At 41.7% G+C, this 19,985-nt stretch overlaps 1 protein-coding gene across 1 annotated transcript; it reads right to left on the bottom strand.

Annotated features, from left to right (window-relative positions):
• Window positions 1–1,465: 1,465 nt before the first annotated feature.
• On the bottom strand, window positions 1,466–19,421 carry snapc2 (small nuclear RNA activating complex, polypeptide 2). Its single transcript, XM_050066950.1, has 6 exons — window positions 18,995–19,421; window positions 18,711–18,884; window positions 16,002–16,140; window positions 11,371–12,132; window positions 9,816–9,904; window positions 1,466–5,209 (listed from the first exon to the last, which is right to left on the bottom strand). Exons 1-6 carry the CDS (start codon window positions 19,205–19,207, stop codon window positions 4,934–4,936), a joined length of 1,653 nt encoding a protein of 550 aa, XP_049922907.1. The 5' UTR covers window positions 19,208–19,421; the 3' UTR covers window positions 1,466–4,933.
• Between the last annotated feature and the right edge of the window lie 564 nt (window positions 19,422–19,985).

The raw sequence follows: 19,985 nt of genomic DNA, 5'->3' as shown, positions 1-19,985 counted from the left end.
CTTTAAATCTAGCCTATGACATCGTTTCTCATTTAAAAGTGTGCTGTATGTCCGAAAACTGGATCTGAGTCGAGCTCCTGCCCCTGCCAGTTTAACTTGACTTGTCAGAGCATCACAGTTAACGCACACAAATGATAAGAATTAGCACATGACTATTTAATAAGGAAAAATGACAGGAGGATGAGGAGAGGAGGAGAACAAATTGAAAAGAGGAGAGGAAAGGAAATGATTTGAAAATAAAGTGAGAGGAGAGGAGAGCAGGACACACTTTAGTCTGATGGTTGTAAATGAACACTGGCCTGTTTTGTAGTTTGGAGGGTAGCTTGGTTTGTTATTTTATTTAGTCAGATAACAGCGCTTTCCAATTTTGTGTAAGGATTTGTTGATTGCGAGTGGTATTTACTTTACAGACCACTTTAGTATGCACAACTTGGCAGTTTCCCTTGTTATTGCCTCTTATAGATAAATGTCTGTGCATGGTATTGCCTTTGGTTCAAATGAAGAACTGAATTTGTTGTGTTTCGTTGAACTTGATGAATACATTGCTTGTTCTGCTTGTATTTTGTACTTCTTGTACTTTATCTCTGCTACTTCAAGAGATATAGATAGCAGATTGCTCACCTGTTAGTTGACCATATACTGTATGTGTTTATTTTATTTTTTTCCTTCATCCTCTTTGTCTCTGATGAGGAAATGAAATGTTGGTCTGTTTGCAGCATTAAAAGCTGCAAATCAATCAGTGTGCTCGTTCTTTTTCCTGACAATGGATTTTTCAGAGACTAGAACTGAAAACAGTCAATTAGGCAATCAATGTAAACTTCCTCAGAAACTATTTTTGATAATGGAATAATCATTTAAGTAATTTTTGAAGCCAGGTGCAAAACAAAAAAAATCAACTGCTGATGGCTTTTGATGTATGAATATTAAGATTTTCTGTGATAGTGAAATAAAGTGAAACTATGTCAGTTTTCAAAATTCATACTTGTTATTCCTATGTTCTGAGACAGTCCAAAAAAATAGTAAACATAAACAACTCTCTCTCCAAAATCCAAAAGCTAGAGTGCTAAAACTTAAATATATGATGTCGTAGGGTATAAAGTCTGGAGATACTCCACAGACAGTGAATGGTGAAAGATGTTCTAGATGACAGTGAGAGCAGCCAGGAGAATGTTCTGAGTATATGGGTACATTTTCTGTTTCAGAGTGGAAAAACACGACAATAGAATAAAGATCATTTGGGTATTAAAAAAAAAGAAAACAAACATTTTGTGGGTCGACAAAATCAGTCTTCCATTCACTATTTACGGAGCAGCTCCAGACTGTACACCCTATGACATCAGAGGTTTGATACTTCCTTCTCTGGTTTCTGGCTTTGGCAGAGAGTAACTCATGTTCACAAATATTGGTTGAACTTTACTAGACCATGGCAATAACACACTAGCATTCCTGAGTTAGGTGGTGTTCTCCCTAAAGATTTTTTGGATTGTTGGCTTAGAAATCACGATGAGCATTTTTCACTTTTTTTCTGACATTTTCTAATCCAAACAGTTAATAAGGAAAACAATCTGCAGATGAATCAATAATGAAAATAACAGTTTTATGAAACCCTCTTCTTTCGTTTAACAAAGTAAGACAAACTTCTCAATGAATCAGTGTTTAATCTCAGAGACCATCAGCTATTGGTCTGATGATGATTTAGCCTCTGGGGGCCCATAGCCAATATTTCTGGGGTTTCCGGTGTAGCCAGCGGATATCAGGGCCAAGACTTCCTTCTGTTCCATGTGACGATCACTCTCCACCGTCCGATTAGCAACTTGAGACACAGGGATGCAGTTGTAGTTGAGAGACAATAATCTCTAAACAGATACCTACATATAAACGCTGATGCGTTCTCCCTACTTTGCTCTACACATGGACTGGGTCCACACCATTACCACACCAATGTATGCCTGTGGTGTGCCAAGTTGGTAGAGTCTGCACAGTTACTGTAGTTATCATAGTCGGCAGAAATGCTGGATGCGCTGCTAAATTTCAACAGCATTTATGTCACCACGACCCCATGGCTCATACAAACACACACAAAGCAAGGGAGATTGATGAGACAAAGAACTGAAAAATGTCATTAAGGACACTTTCACACTGGCACTGTTTAGTCCCCTTTAAACGAACCCTGGTCCGCTTCCATGGATAGTTCGGTTCATTTGGAGTCATGTGAACGCTCATTAGAACTCTGGTGTGGACCAAACGAGCAAACCCATGGTCCGCTTGAAAACTGGGGGTCTCGGTTCACTTGCAAGTGAACCCTGGTGCGGCTCTCTTACAATGGGAAATGCAAATGGACTATCCAGCGAACCAAAGAGAGGAAGTGAACAAAAGAAAGGAAGTGACGTAGAACGCAACAAACAAAGCCAACAGCGCGAACAGGGAGAAGTAGAAGTTAAAAAAAGAAAAAGCTGGAAAATGTCTTGTGGGCAGACGTGGAGTAGTGAGGAGGTGCAGGCGCTTATTGATATATGGTCAGAGGACTATATATTGCAGTTTCTTGTGGTTACCCACAAGAACAATGAGGTTTTTAAAGGGGATGGATTTCCGTTTTCGGTCCTGGCCAATCGATGAGCTGGGTTTTCTTCTTACTCATGCTTTTTTTCCCCTTCCTGGTTAGTGGTCGTTTCGGGCAATACCACCCCAAAGGAGCAGCTGTTGTAACTGCGTGATGTTGTCCAACGTGTGGTCCACTTTAGAAAGTGCAGTGTGAAAGTGAACTGAACCAAATTAAAGTGTGAAATTTTTCAGCATTCCCCATCCAATAGAACCGAGTCCCCTGGACTATCCTGGTGTGAGTGCGCCCTCCCTCAGACATATATAAAATCATATGGTGAGCATCACTGTCCATGCAGGCAATTATTTGTCAACTAGGAAAGCTACCATGGCTTTGTCCTGTAGGCTGATGTTGTTTGGTTTATCAACTTAAAGTTACAGGGGTGCACACTTATCCGGGGAGAAAAAGGTGACGACAATGTGAACTGTTCTAACTGCTGTTAGAACACCTACTGACGTAGGTCCGTTTATTTCATTGTCTAAGTTTTTTCATTTATGTTAGGGACTGAGAAATTCTGGGCTGATGCCAATAGATGTTTTTTGTTGTTGTTATTTATTCCCTCTTTTGTGCCAGGACAAGAAGTCATTACAAAAAAATAAAAACAACAACAAAAAACAAAAAAAATAAACACTGAAGAACTGCCCTTCATTACACTACCTCTGAATGAGCGCAATTCATTCATACACATCAGTGTGTATTTTATATTGCTGTCAAAACATCAACAATTTTCTCCCTCAAACAGCTGCATTTATTCAAGTTTGTCACCCAAAGCTACATTTTTCAAGATTGAATTCGAACACATCATAAAAATGTTCCAATTTACCTTTACTAAATACTCATTTTCACTGAATAGAGCTTGAATGCATCATAACATAACTTGATGCAACCTCCATCAGACAGCTGCTTACAGCAGTTCACTAGCTCTCCTGCTGATGTCAACGCTGATTTGTTGTTCATAATGTAGCATCATCAGAGAGAGTTATTGATCAGTTCTACTGATTAGCCTTCAAACCATTGAGAATGAGTATCTACCAATAACCACAGATGGCCAATCAATCGGAGCACCCTTATCTGGGGGTATTCTATTTACAATCCTTGCTTGTCCCCAACTCTTACTGCTTAAAGCAGAGATAGTGAGTTAACTGCATGTGTGGAGATTTTATAGCAGCTGCGCGACTAGCTAGCGTTCGCTAAATCAAAACAACTCAACCAATGCAGGCTAATGAACAGTCCTAGCTTGACACATCATCATATAGGCCAAGTACAGTTATCATAACGCTACTCTAGCAGTGTGTCTCAAATCACATAATTCTGTATTCAACACTTGATATTTTCAGTGCACAAGTGCATCTGCGATCACACTGCATGGTTCTGGAAAATGCTGTGTACTTCTGGGGCACTCAAAACGGTCCAAACGTCTTTGTGACGTAGTGGAAGCTTTTGAAATGAGGCTGGGGACAACAAGGAGCCTGTTAGTTAAAAGGGTTTTTGCACTAAGTACCAATGTTGTTGCACAGAAGCTGTCAGTAATGTTTGTTGGGTCTGTAATGATTTGGTATCACGAACAATAATAAAGTGCTAACATTAGTTTGCTAGCTAATGTGCTAAGGGCAGTCAGTGCGCGATTAGAGACAACACTACTTTGCTGAAATTAGTGCACCACACAAGAAGTACGTAGTGTACACAGTGTACTACATTGAAGTGTACTAACCAAGTATGCAACTAAGTATGCAATTTGAGACACACTCTAAGAGATTTTCACCTTAAGGCATGCGGGCAGTCAAAAACTGACCTAATTTAAGTCCCCGACTCTGTCCTTACATGTTAAGCAGTGCACTAGCACACCGAAACAAAGCAGGTTTTGTTTACCTGCAGGCGACCATAGCCCACTCAAACATGATTGGTCAATAGCACTCAGACTACAAACTGAGACCAGAACGCTTCTGATATCAAAATCTTGTCCTCTTGGCTAAAGAATCTGCATTCATATAGAGCCATTGGTTTCTAGAGTTTAATCAGTGTTTAATGCTGTCTTTGAAACTGAACAATAAAACTAAAAAGTCTGAAACTGACAAAACAATTTAAATGAGAAACTATCTGATCAGAGAATAAGAAAACAAGACTGAATCTGAGCAGATATTCAACTCTGGAGCTTCTGGGGGGTACACAAGTTCTACATCCAGCCCAGTAACCTCTGAGACAAACAATTAGCAAATAATCTGGGGCTCAACTCTGGAATGAGTATAAAAATAATATATTATTATAGAACATAGACATAACTAAAGCATTCTATATAAACCATTACACTTTAGTTTGATACTCTTCGAAGTGGACCTATTTGCGCATCAGCAGTTTCAGTGGCACCATAAAAGGGTTGAGGGGGGGGTGGCTGAGTGCGTTACTGCTCCCTGCTGACTGGTTCTCAGCTTCATCTGGCTGCTGTTTCTTCCCTCCACTGTCAGCAGTTGCAGCAGAGTTCTGCCCAACGTTTGTTCCATTGCTGCTTTGACTGCTCGGTGCGTCTGTGTGAGCACAGAGTTCATTCTTAAGGTCTTTAAGCATTTTGTCTGCCATCTTGGAGTCAGCAGTGGATGAGGCAAATCGGTACACCTGCAGATACAGAGAGAGAGAGGGCCTGTCAGCTTAATGCACAACTAACGCTGCAAAAAAATGAACAAACTTTTGCAAGTTTGGTATGCAACTGGTCAGCAATGGTTCAACTGTACAACTCACATGCTGGTGATACCATCTCCTGGTATCATTTTATTTAATTTTATTTTCTATATAGCGCCAGATGACAACAGAAGTCATTTAATGTTACCTTTCCTATAGAACAGATCTATACCTTGTCCTATTATTAAACAAACTAAATAGACTTATGTTATCTATCTTATTTACACAACGGCATGTCATTTCTGTCTCTACATGGTCACACCTTTACAATTCTCCTCTGCTCTCTGTATCGCGCATGGCGGAGTTCTGCCCCAATGCACGCGTGCACCTGACATAGTTACTGTTATGGACAGTGTGTAAATGACCATCAAAAGGCTGCTGTTACGCACGGTCAAACAAGCCACTCACACAGCAGTGCAGCACGGCACTGTACACACACTCAATTGGAGTGAAGCCTGTGTTGCGTAGAGAGTGTGAGGGACAGGTGAAGGCATTTAACGTTGCATAGATGGAAGCAGGCAAACCGTGTGACATTATTGATGTGAGCTTGGAATGATAGAGTGCTGTCGAGGATGATGCCCAGACTCTTGACAAGTGGGGACTGTCAGTTTTTGCTAAGGTGGATTTGGTGCCAATAAGAAGTAACCTGGTTTCATCACTATTTACAATTTATAGAAGACATAGCCGAGAGGAAGTAGGTAGATGATAAACAGAAGGGGACCCCAGACAGAATCTTGAGGAACACCGGTAGTGACTGGACATGGCTAGAATTTGAATGTTTTAAGCTGGATAAATTGTGTACGGTCAGAGATTTAAACCAGTCCAGGGGTGTGTCAGTGTTTCCAGTGGAGGCCAGTCTGTTGAGGTGGATGCTGTGAGAAATCAATCAATCAATTTTATTTATAAAGCCCAATATCACAAATCACAATTTGCCTCACAGGGCTTTACAGCATACCACATCCCTCTGTCCTTTGGACCCTCACAGCAGATAAGGAAAAACTCCCCCCCAAAAGAAACCTTTGACGGGGGAAAAAAATGGTAGAAACCTCAGGAAGAGCAACTGAGGAGGGATCCCTCTTCGGCGTCAAAAGTTAAAGGTCGCACTCAGATCAAGCAGGATGAAAATGGTTAAGAGTCCGGAGTCAGCTGCCATGAGGAGGTCATTAGTGATTTTTACCAAGGCTGTTTCTGAGCTATGGAGGGGGTGGAAACCAGACTGGAATTGCTCATAAAGGTTATTGTCAGACAAGTGAGCATGAGCCTGAGATTCAACAGTTTTTCTCAAGGACTTTAGAAAGAAAAAGTAGTTTAGAGATAGGATGAAAGTTATTGAAATTGCTGGGGTCTGCACCATCTTTCCTCAAGAACAGGAATTACTGTGACTTATTTGAGAGCTGAAGAAACAATACTGGAGGTGAGGCAGGAGTGTATGATGACAGTTCTTAGGGAGGACAGAGAAGGTAAGCAGGCTTTTACAATGACAGTGGAAAGAGGGTCTAACTGACAGGTTGTTGGCTTGGATTTCCTGATGAGGTCTGATATTTCAGCAGCAAGGGGGAAGTCTGAAACTTGAAAGTGAGCAGGTGAGAGGGGCTAATAGGAAAAGAGGACCTATCATAGACTTCCTTAACACCTTGCACCAAAATGCGTTTTGGGTGATCAGATTGCAATCAGATAGTGCTCTACTACATGAACGAACACCTGTAAATGCACCCAAAACACACTGAGGACGACTTGTGATCTGATCAGCAAAACCACCTCCAGAGGTGGGAACACGAGTCTGAGACCAGAGTGGCTCTCACCTTGAGCTGGGAGAGGTCAGCTACTGGTCATGCTCTTTCTGCTTCATACCATCAGACCACCTGCTGCTTCTCTCCTCTCCTACATCCTATCCTATTTTTGAGTTGTAGCCAAAAACATGTTTTGTGAGGTCACATTGACCTTTGCCTTTGACCTTCGACCACCAAATTTAAATCATCTTATTCCTCAGTCCAAGTGGATGTTTGTGTCAATTTGATGAAATTCCTTCTTGAGATATAGCATTCATGTGAATAAGACAGACTCAGGGTCACCTTGTCTTTTTGTTACAATCATATAAAACTGTTTTGAGAGCATATTTCTTGAACTGCAATCAAAAATCAAGTTTGTAAGTAAAAACGTGTGATCATTTTGCTTATAAATCAGTACTTTTTGCTTGCAAGTTAAAAACTTTTGCTTGCAGATCAGTCCTCTTTGCTTGTGAGTTAAAAACTTTTGCCTGCAGTTCAGTCCTCTTTGCTTGCGAGTTCAAGTTTTGCTTGCAAGTTCAACTGCACTTAATGGGCGGGGCCTACACTGATGGATGACACAAGAGTTTCTATTGGTGGGTTTGACGTGGCTACATACAGAGCGGGCTACACCCACGATTCCCTCTCTCCCACTGGAAACGCTCGACAGTTGGTATTACTGCTACACCCCAGGGCACCGATGGTACTGACCATTACGCCGTCGAATAGTTCTGCCCTGGCTAAACAAAAGCAATCTACATGCACTAGTTCAAATAAAACATTCTTGCTATTATTAGGCCTAGTCCACATGGACCCGTGTACTTCTGAAACCATGTATTATTCTATGCGATTTGGCTGTTTGGCCACACGCAACCGCACTTTTGGGCCCCGAAACCGCGTTTCTTTTAAACTGGAGTCCAGGGTGAAGTTTTGGAAGACTCTGGTGCCAGCAGTTGCGTGTAGATAGGATAACCGCAGAATTTTATTACCTGTCTCCATTGTTTGACGTCAGAGCGACGGTAAATAGCACTTTTCTAAAAGTTTACTAACTACAAAAATCCCACATCCTGTGTTATACAATGTATCTTAACTATATTTACAATGAAGCTTGATTCTGCACTTAGCCCGTATGTGAATGTTTACCGTTGCTATGGCAACAAGTGACAGCTGACGTTAGCGTCAGTTAGCTTAGCTCTATCGTCCAACAAACAATAACTCATAAAATTATAATTCAACATATTTAAACAAAATCAACAACAGCTACCAACACTTACAGTCCTTACAACCTTAGCTAATGTGTTGTAGGTTAGATTGTCAAAATTAAAGTATTAACAGCTTAAATCCCTGAGGAACTACGCTAGCATTAGTGACGGTTGCATCCACTCGTATGCAGTTACGTTACAGTTCCCTCAAACAGTATTACGAAGCACAATACAAACTATATAAACAAGTTATCTATTAAGGGTACACTACTGCTAAAATCTGAAGGTGCTTAGGTGACATTTACCCACCTGAAAGAATAAATGAAAACAAACGGTGATTTTGCTGGTCTTCAGTAGCTAGCTACCCCAACTACACTACCACGAAAGCAGCGACGGGCCTGCCAACGGAGGTTCTGGATCCTGCTGGGTCGGACCTCTGTTGGCAGGCCCGTCGCTGCTTTCGTGGTACTATAGTTGGTCGTTCAGGCGCCTCTGCTGTTGAATTAGTTCGCGCTCTTTTTGTGGATCGGGTTGTTTGTTTTTTTCGCACGTCCCTATTCCGGTACTGACTCTGACTTCTGATTGGTCAAAATGGCCTTTCCGTTACATCGCCACCTACTGCTTTGGCATGTGTATCATTTTTTTTTTTTAATCACACCACTCGTGTGGACAAATTTTTTTTTGGAAACTGGAGCCTGAAAAACTTCGGTTTCAGAATTGATTTTCGCCACAGCTTCCGCACTGAACTACAGAACTCCCATGTTGTTTTGCAAGCATACTGGGCTGATGAGTAGAATTTAAGAAACAGGCTAAATGACATGATGTTGCACACTCTTGTACAGTAGGTGGCGATATGCACCTTTAAATTGTTTGCAATCCGCCAACCGAGAGAAGAAAAAAAAAATGCTTTGCAAGCTGTCATTCCGATTGAGACTGGCCAATAGAGATGTGTCTTACAGCTTTCAGTTTAGGCCCCGCCCACCAGGTTCAACTTTTTACTCGCAAAACTTTTTGACTTGCAAACGGAAAAAAAATGACTCGCAAACAAAACTTTAGGATTTGCAAACAAAACTTTAGGATTTGCATTTTTTAATCAAACATTTTTTGATTGCAATATTGATACTTTTGCTCTCAAATCTTTTTTTGATTGCAAAACCTACTCTGTTTGATTGAATAATAAAGAAACAAATGTAGCTCCATAGTTTTTGAGATGTTAAGTTCACACAAATGAGACAGACAAGGTCACAGTGACCACAAAAATGTAATCAGTTTGTTGTTGAGTCCAAGGGGACGTTTGTGCCAAATCTTAAGAAATTCCCTTAAGGTTTTTTTTTTGAGATATCACGTTCACAAGAATGGGACACAGTTGTACAGACAGACAACCTGCAAACATCATACATCCAGCCACAGCTATGGCCTGCACAAACTAATAGGACACCTTGATTTCTAGAGGCCTTGCAGATGCACAAAATTAATTTAGGGTCAAGACTCTCCTTACTGCCTCCTAAAAAGCTCTGACTTAGCTACTGTACTTTTTAACCAGTGACCACCTAACTAGTGTGCAGCATGTTATACCTTTATGAGATGCTTGTGCAGTTTGTTGCAGTCCAGCAGGGAGAGCTCCTCTGGGAGAGACATTAACAGGTCCAACACTATAGCACTCTCTGGAGGACACAAGACAATATCAGAAAATTGACGGATTTTAATGCAGTGGTAGGAAATGTCTCATAAAATTTAAATTGCTTCTAAACAAAAACTGCAGGAACATGGACATTTTGGTGGCCAATATATTACTTTTGATACATCAGAAAATTATATTGTTACTGCCTGCTGTGTGTGTGTGTGTGTGTGTGTGTGTGTGTGTGTGTGTGTGTGTGATGGCAGCTGAGATTGTATCGCAAACAGCCAAATACCTTGTCTAACAAAACATTTTTTGAGTAAATTCCATTTTAAGGAAGAAGATGTTACATTTGCATGTTCCATATTAACATTTCTAAAGAGATAAAGCATACAAGCTGCCTTTGTAATCTGGAGGTGCAGGAAATGGTGGCGAGACACCTGCTAAGATGCAATCCACTGTTTGAGACAAACAACACAACAGGTTGTGATGTAGCAAGTCATTGCTGTTTCCAATGGCTTTTAGGCACCAAACATGGGTGTTTTAAAGCGACGTGTGACTGTTTATAAAGCGACGTGTGACTGTTTATCCTGCAGCCTCTTAGGCTCCAAATGTAGGTATTTTGTGGCAACTGGTTTGTGTTTTTCCAGTGGCTTTTTAGGCTCCAAACATGGGGAGTTGTAGTGACCCTTGTGGTTTTCTGGCTACTTTTTAGGCTTCAAACGTGGGTGTTTTGTAGCAACCTGTCAGTGTTTTTTTCAGTGGCTTTTTGGCCTTGTTATATTGTGATTTGTTGTGACTCAGTGTTTTCCTAGCGGTTTTTTTGCCTCCAAATGTTGGTATTTTGTTTGTACCCATCAGTGTTTATCCAGCAGCTTTTTAGGCTCTCAACTTGGACATTCTGTGGCGACCTGTCAGTGTTTTTCCTGCAGCCTTTTATGCTACATACGTGGGTGTTTCCAACAGCTATTTAGGCTCCAAATGTTTGACTGTTTGACTTTTTCCAACACCTTTTTGGGCTCTAAACGTAGGTGTTTTATGGCGACCTGTCAGTGTTCTTCAAGCGGCTTTTTAGGCTCTCAACTTGGATGTTTTGTAGCAACCTATCAGTGTTTTCCAGTGGATTTTTTGGGCTCCTAACATGGGTGTTTTTTAGTGACCTGTCAGCGGGGATAGTGCCCCAAAAGTGGTTGTTTTTTTCCCCTGAGAAATCATTGCACAGGGATATCGTGCTCGTGTATTTTAAGCCAAGTGTGATCTTTTCCTAATCATAACCAAGTGTTTTTTGTGCTAAACCTTAACCACACATTAAACAACACAATGTCGAAACATGGAGTTTTAACCTATCCACTGCATACAAATGTAATGTATCCCTGGTTTGCAAAAATGTAATTGCCAACATTTATTCTTACGATAGGGTTGCACTGATTGGATGCTGCATGTTGAATGTGACTGCAAATGTTAACAATAAAACATTCTTTCAGATGACAGCAAGCAGTGACTCTGACTCACCCATGGGGGTAAGATGGCAGTCCTCATTCGGCTTGTGGATGGCACTCAGGTAGCGATAGATCCTCTCAAAGTCTACTACACTCTTGACGCCAAACATCCTGGGACTGTCTTCTGTGGCGTATTTGCTGGTGCGACCAAACTTGGCATGAAATGCTGCGGCAGAGGTGGAGAGTGTGGGTGTGGGGTGAGTGGAGGGGGCACCAGAGGATGCTGCAGTACTAGGGACTGGAGTTTGAAAGGTGGCAGAGGAGGTGGGGAGCGTGTGAGGACCAGATGAAGTGGAATTTGAAGCTGAGGTGGTGGAGAGGGTGGTGAGGTGTTGCTCTGAGGGCTGCTGGGTAGTCTGGTTTAGAGAGCTGCCAATGCTGTCAGTCTTTTGCACAGCAGCAGAGCCAGAAGTCTGTGAGGATGTAGAAGGTGCGATGAGCATTTCTGCTGCACCCCGTTGGCAGGAGGTGGCAGCAGACTGAGAGGTAAAGGTGGTGGAGGTGGCAGCAGACTGAGAGGTGGAGGTGGTTGCAGACTGAGAGGTGGAGAGGGCAGCAGGCTGAGAGGTGGAGGTGGTTGCAGACTGAGAGGTGGAGAGGGCAGCAGACTGAGAGGTGGAGATGGCTCCAGCTGTGGTAGATGGCTTTTGCTGGGGTGGAGGCATTTTGCCGCTGGGCACTCTAATTACTAATTTACTTCTGACTGGGCCAATGGCTGGTGCTGGAGTTTTGAGTACTGTGCCAGGAGGGGCTGTGTTGGTGCCAGGATGCTCAGCTAAGGGTGGAAAAATCTTACATTGTTAAAGCCGTAACGCACTCTTTTTATCACATCAACATGGAGGTACAAAGCAGTACAGATGAGTACGGGTCAGAGCCCGGTTTGAAGTGACATTTCTTGTTGGAAAGTTGATCAAACGACCATAAAGAGACACAAAACGCATACGCAAACTACACACATAAAACAACCACAAAGAGATGCAAACAGAAATCATGCAAACTCCTGATATCTATCTATTTTTATTGTCCACTAGGTTTGAGCAGTATCAGTGTTTCCCCTACCATTGTATTTGGGGGCTCCGTATCGCCTAGACCGGCAGAAACAGCTGACTGGGAAATCACAAGGAGGAGGGGTATGTTTATATGTAAACAGACGCTACTGCACTGCTGTGACTGTCAGAGAGTGTATTTGTATGCCAAACATAGAACTCTTGTCTGTTTCATTACGTCCTTTTTATCTACCCCATGAGTTCCCCCAACTTTTCATTACAATTGTGTACATCCATCCGAAAGCAGATCCTGCCGCTGCCTCTACTACCATTTTTGAGGTGGTGCAGAAAATACAGGCGATTACTCCCGATGCACCAAATTTTATCTTGGGTGATTTTAATCATGTTTCCTTTAATAAGACTCATAAAAACTTTTACCAGTATGTCTCTTGTCCAACCAGACAAAATAAGACACTGGATTTATGTTATGGATCACTAAAGGACGCATACAAATCTCTTCCACTCCCTCCTCTGGGCTCTTCTGACCATAACGTGCATCTGCTCCCCACGTATAAAACTGTCCTCAAAAGAGAAAAGCCTGCAACTAAGGACATAAAGGTCTGGTCTGAAGAATCGGTTCTCTCACTACAAGAGTGTTTTAACTGCACTGACTGCGACATTTTTACCCAGTCCTGTGATGATGATTTGGACTTATTGGTCGATGTAACATGTTCATACATCACCTTCTGCAGGGACATGATTATCCCATATAAGTGGGTTAAAATATATCCTAACAACAAACCATGGGTTAACAAAGCAGTAAAGTCATGTCTTCAAGTTCTCTTGCTTTCAAGTTATGTTTAAGTTTTAAGTTTAAGTTTATATACTTTATTAATCCCCCCGAGGGGAAATTCAATGTTTTCACTCTTGCTTGTCAATTACACACAGGTCCGAAAGACACACACATGCACAAACAGGACCTATACATGCACAAAGTGGAGAGATGTCAGAATGAGGGGGCTGCCTTGGTAAGGCGCCGCGAGCGGTTGGGGGGGTTTGGTGCCTTGCTCAAGGGCACCTCGGCAGTGCCCAGGAGGTGAACTGGCCCCTCTCCAGCCACCAGTCCACGCTCCATATTTGGTCCGGACAGGGACTCGAACAGACGACCCTCCGGTTCCCAACCCAAGTCCCTATGGACTGAGCTACTGCTCATTCAAGCAGGGAACTGCGTCCGATCTGCATTCTGCCACTAAAGAATCGAAAATTAGAATTTTACAGGCAAGGCAAAATTATAAATTAGACTTGGAACAAAAACTGGCAGCAAATGAACTTGGGTCAGTCTGGGCAAGTATGAAAACCATTGCAGGCCTTCCCAAGCCAGTGTACCATTGTTTGCTAGCTTGATGCTAATGACAGTAACGTTAACTCAGCGGGTTGACAAAGTGCCTCTGCTGTTTCACACCATCATTTCCCCCTTTTACTCTGTGTGGTAACCAGATGTTGCACTAGACTTTTTCGTCGCCGGTCATTTTGACCGACAGGGTCATAAAAATCTGGTCATAATCTATTTGTACCGGTCATTTTAATTTTCGTTTTTAAATAATAATAAAGATATTCAAAGACATTTAGTTTTCATTCGTTCGTTTTTAATAAATCCAACAAGCAAGTTATAAAGTGTGCATTAATAAGGACATGAACGAAAAGATGAACAGACATCCACACACCCGTGCCATTAGGCTTCGCCCTGGACACACCGGACGGCACTAACGCGTCCGGTGTGTCCAGGGCGTTATGTAGTTATGCCTGTAGGCTCGGTGACACAAAATTAAAATTGTAATGAAGTGATTATGGTATTGAAAAATGTGTTCGGTTATGCACTGTTGTGTTATTTTAAATTATAAACACGGTATTTTCTCCTCACGTTCCTCAGTGCGTGCTGTTGTTATTTTATTTTGAAAATTGGCCGGATTCTCTCGTCTTTTCTGTGTCCGACTTCCTGTTTGGTACGATCCGCTCTATCCAGCTTGACAGAAGCGCTCGCGGCTCGCATGAAAAATAGACCAGATGCCGAACTGAAGCGCTGCCTCCGCGGGCGCTCCGCTCTGCTCAGCAGCCTGTGTGGACAGTCAGATAGGTTAACATGGGCGCTGACTGAAAACTGCCTCCGCTGCTGGGCGCCGTGCTTCGGTTCCGCATCCGGTGTGTCCAGGGCATTATGTCAACAACGCTACATGAAGCAGATGAATGACTTTTTCTCTGCAGTACCTACTGTGCACTCCGCCGCCAAGTGGGCAGGGGTGGTAACTGCAACCGGTCAAAATGACCAACGGCCTTCAGATTTTCCGGTCACTGTTGTAAAAAACCAGTCAATGACCGAGAATATCCGGTTAACGCGACCCCTGGTGGTAACATCCCTAGAGGAAATATTAAAAACGCTGGGGTGTTGTTGTCATGCAGTTGTCTAGGGCAGCAGATCGTTCTGTGTTTCTACTGGTCAAAGTGACGGCTGTGATGGGAGAATTGGATCTCAGTGAAGGGCAAGTGGTCCATAACTTTCATTTTGGAGACAAAACAATGTAGGCTTAGCACCCTGTGGTCCATTGCCCAAAAGGAAATGTAGAATACTCAAAAGTACTTTAAAAGTGCTTGAGTTACTTTTCTCAGGGAGTAACGTTGGAAGTACTTTTAAAGTAATTGAGTTACTTTACTCAGGGAGTAACGTTGGAAGTACTTTTAAAGTAAATGGGTTACTTTACTCAGGGAGTAACGCAGTAAAGTAACTGGTTACTTTTTTAAAAAGTAACACACTAACGTACTTTGATTACTTTTAAAGTAACCCTTACCCAACACTGCTTAGGAAACGCTAAAGCCTCTTAAAAGTCCTCCTCCGTGCTCCAAACAGTTTTTCATCTTTTAAGGTCTAAGATGCTCTGCGAATAACTTTTATCTTTACAAAGACCTATTCTTAAATTTAAGGGGAAATCTTAAGAATTCTAAGAATTTTCTTAGAATTTCGTCACCAGGAGCTGCTCTTGGCACTCGGAAGCTTTGTGAATACAGCCCCAGGGTATTAAGATATCCAAACCGTATGATTTTCAATATCGTCAAAAATGCTGATGCTCAACTTTCTATTTCTTTATATGGCAATACTGTATTGAGAATGTATGGTATGTAGTGCACATCACACACCACCAGAGATCAGTCTCTACAGGTGGAACAGGTAGCTGAGCTGACAGACATGGCGACTGCGAGTGGTGGGGATAACGTTACAGGACTGTGAACAGCAGCAATAGAAGAGAGAGACCGCAGGGAAAAAGGCATAATTTCAAATCTAACTCTGAATTCCCCACGTGGAGGCCTCCGACTGACGTAACCACTTGCGTAACATCAGCCTCTGAAACATTAACGATATCTTCCTTTACCCACTTAGTCATTATATCCACAATAATACTTATTACTGATAATTATTTATCAGAAATCTCATTGTGTAAATATTTTGTCAAAGCACCAATAGTAAAGCATACAATATCATCACAATACTGATATTGAGGTTTTTGCTCAAAAATAGCATGATGTTTGGTTTTCTCCATTTCACCCAGGTCTACTGTATACCTAATTTAAGCAATTTCAATAACACAGAGGAACTGGGTGTACTTACCCTTGACCGGTAAACGAGGCATTGGTCTGAAAGTGATGGTGCGACCAACAGGCCTGTCTTCATCTGTGGGTGGTCTGTAGACCTGGGGAGGGTCGCAATTCCTCAGGGTGCGAGGCTCTGTGGACGACACTATCAGCATCTGAGAAACACAGAGAGAGAAGGGTGGTGGGAGGAGAGAGATAAAACATTCAAGGTTTGCCATCCAGAAGTGAGCAAGTCTGACTCATCAACATCACTTTATCCAGCAGGGTGTTTCAGATACAACCCGAAGAGAAGTTTCCAGGCAGCAGAAGGTCGCTCTCCGCTGAACAAAACAAAGTAAAGATGACTGATTTGTAATTTGGACTTCGAAATTGTGTGTTTGTAGAATTCCATCTCTCCACTTCCACAGTGGCGCCCCCAAGGGAGGACAGGAGGGCTTCGGCCACCCTGATACAAATGCTGGCCCCTCGCTATATATCTGTCTTTTTAAGAAAAAGGACAGCCAGCCTATTAAAGAACAATAAATCACCTCACACATGTACAGATACATTACACATTAAAACAGGATTGTTGAGGAACACAAAATATTACTTGTACCAGTATCAGTCTGTGCATATCAGATAATTAGAAACAACTGTAAAATAAGAAACCAAAGTATATCAGTATGTGATTCCTTGCAGGGTCCAACGTTAAGGTTTTTTCCTACTTGCCCTGCCGGGCAAGTACTTCTCAAATCTACTTGCCCCATCTAAATTCTTACTTGCCCTGCCTAAGAGGTTCTTTTTCTGGCTGTGTGGTGCGTATTTTCGCTCATGACTTATATCTTACGTCAGCAGAGACGCTCAGCCAATGGAGGCAGCAGCACATAAAAAAGCAGCACACTGTAACTGGCCCCTCCGAGGACAGAAACAGAAGAGGAAATACACGTTTACAGGCCTGGAGTTAAGATATTTTTAGGGCAAGGCCACTTTGGCCTTTGATAAATACAAATTTATTGGGGCATCACGGCCAAAATGTGGGGCACCAAGGCCAAAACCAATGGCGCAATAACAATATGTGCTAACTACATTGAATGAAGACAAAACAATATATGTGTTGAAAAACAGTACTGAGTTTATTAAAACTGGGTGTGCATGACTGGGGATATATCTCGTTTCTTGTTGTTTTGATTCATGTCCCTTATTTTTTAAGTCTTTGAAATCTCTTTATTCTTTTGTTATCTCCTAGTTATTAAGAAATTATTATTAGAAGAAGATTCTTTATTGTCCTTTCTCAGCACATTACATACATTGAAACGAAATTTGACCTCTGCATTTGACCCATCCTACTGTATACACTGGGAGCAGTGGGCAGCCGCAGTGCAGCGTCCGGGGACCAACTCCAGTTCTTTTGCCAATGCCAGTGGTCAGGGTCACTGACAGGAGTATTCACCTAACATAGCCTACATATCTTTAATTATATAATTATTTATATGTCTCTATGTATATTTTTACATAAATCCCCAATATTTAATTTGCCTTTAAAAAAATCCTCTTCCTTCATTTAATTTGACAATGTTTATTGTATTGTATTATATGTATTAATTCTCTACAGGATCTTGTATGTTCTTTAATGTGTGTTCAATTTATTAAAAGAAAAAAACAAAAAAACGTTTTGGTGAACCCTGCAGCAAAGTGAACCCTCTTCTTCAGAGAGGATCTTTGCCTCCCAGTTTGTTCCTGGCGGCAGAGCAGCGTGAACCGTCTTCCTTCTCAGAGGATCTTTGTCCCATGAGAGCAGGCAGCGTGCTATCCGTGTCCGCATTTAAAACATCTTTCGCTGGCGATTTGACAGTCACTAGAGACACATTATGACCCTTTGTAAAAGTTTCTGTGTGGTACCTGTGTTGTACATGAGCTAACGTTAGCGGCTAAGGACTGAGAGGCTGTCCGGTATGTGTGTGTGTCAGAGTCGTGCTGCTTGCCCGATCGGGCATGTCTGCGCAGGGTCTGCTGGCCCGCCGGCTATTTTTACTTGCCCCGGGCATTCGGGCAACCGTTAATGTCGGACCCTGCCTTGACTGACCATACTGACATAAAGCATAGTATCATGATATTTTTGTGTGGCAATAAAGTATCGTCACACAGTGTCAAGTATTGTTTTTTTTTATTATATTAATTATTAATAGTACAAATACAAATTCAACTGTAGGTAGCCTACAAGAATCATATATTGAATTGCTTTTTCAGTTCACTATACAATTTCGGAAAAAAAAAAAAAAAAAAAAAAAGGCTGGAGTGAGATGAACACACCGAAAACTTTATCTTGTTAGATAAAACAGGTGTCGACAAAGTTTTCCTTTAGGGGCATAACTTGCAGTTAAAAAAAGATGATATCGCAATATATTTTATCACAATACATGGTATATAGCAACATATTCAAAATTGCAATAACATTCGTGACCTAAGTTTCGTAGTAGTTTCCTAGTATCGTATTGTGGATCCTCTGGTGATTCCCACCATTAGTTTTCAACTACCCTGTCTGTGCAACAGAATTTTCAAATTCCTGAAATTCAGTGATAGCTTTTGGTTTTGGTGTGCCACCTCAAGATTTTCAGTGGCCCCATCTGGCAACCCCTATGAAAAATTTCTAGGGATGCGACTGCACTAATGTACAGGAACAAATCAGAAACAAAATACTAATAACGATCTAATCAAACATGAGTTATTCATATCTGTCCTGCAGTACCTGAGAGAAAGCAGTAGAAATTGGTTCTTCGAGGGTTCCAGCCATAGCAGAGGCCATGTATGTCCACTCCTCAATGGGCTTTCTGTCCTTCTTCTCCTCCCATCTCTTCTTGAGCAGCTTGATGCTCGCCAGTGAGATCACTTCACCCTTCAGATATTCCACCACAGACTGGATCTAAAGGAGGGAAGGAACAGTTCACGTGTATTACATAAAAACATAGAGCTATGCAAAGGACTGTTCTCACTGAGGTGTACTTAAATAAATGGTTGCTACATCTGCCAGACCTCAGAAATGGACCGAGTAGGCACGTGTTTTTTCAGGAAATCATAGTCGATGTCCCCCTGGGCTGATGTTGTCTTGCCGAGTCTTTTCAGGGCTTTCAGGAGATTCTTCTGTTCCACCTGCTGCCACTGAGAGGACTTTCCACGTGAAGGCGGTAAAGGTTCATAACTCAGGTTTCGAGTTGGTTTAGTTCGTTTACGGGGAGGCGGCTTCATGTCGACCCACGTCACTCACCACACTAACTAAACTGACACATTGAACCACATCAACCGTTCACGAGACAAACTTCATCTCGTGCAGCTCGGGGAGTAACTGTCTTTTACTCACTGTTTTATTTAACGTTAAACTGAAGTTAAAATAAGTGCCTTCCCGTAGACACCGTCCTGCCACAACTTGCGTTTAGCTGTAACGACAGCAATACGTCTTTCAATCGCTTCCGATGGCGATCTTTTCAAAGTAAGAGCGTCATCTGACAAATACGGACCGAATAAATTTACATTTTTACAAGGCTGAAACCCAATACAGATTTAATTCATTTCTTCAGAAAACAACTAACAACCAAACCAATTCAATAAATAAATGTTTTTTTGAAAGCCTCTTCCCCTTCATTTAAATACCTCTTCAACGGTTTCGTTTTTGTCTGCCTTGTGAACTTTTTCGATGTAAATGCATTAACAAGTAAATGGCATATTTGGTGTCCCTTTTTAACTTTAAATCTATAAATACCTCACTTAGATGTATATATAATGAATCGACTTTTAAATTCATAATCTTATATATTTGAATTAAACAAGGGCCGTAGCTATGGAGTCAACACCCCCCATACATATATGTGTGTGTGTGTGTGTGTGTGTGTGTGTGTGTGTGTGTGTGTGTGTGTACATACATATATATATATATATATATATATATATATATATATATATATATATATATATATATATATATATGTACATATATATAACCTACTTGGGGAGCATTCTTAACATTTTT

The sequence above is a fragment of the Epinephelus moara genome, chromosome 17 (assembly GCF_006386435.1).
Source record: "Epinephelus moara isolate mb chromosome 17, YSFRI_EMoa_1.0, whole genome shotgun sequence".
Classification (NCBI taxonomy): Eukaryota; Metazoa; Chordata; class Actinopteri; order Perciformes; family Serranidae; genus Epinephelus; species Epinephelus moara.
The sequence above is the reverse complement of the archived record's forward strand: the minus strand, read 5'-3'. Positions and strand labels throughout refer to the sequence as shown.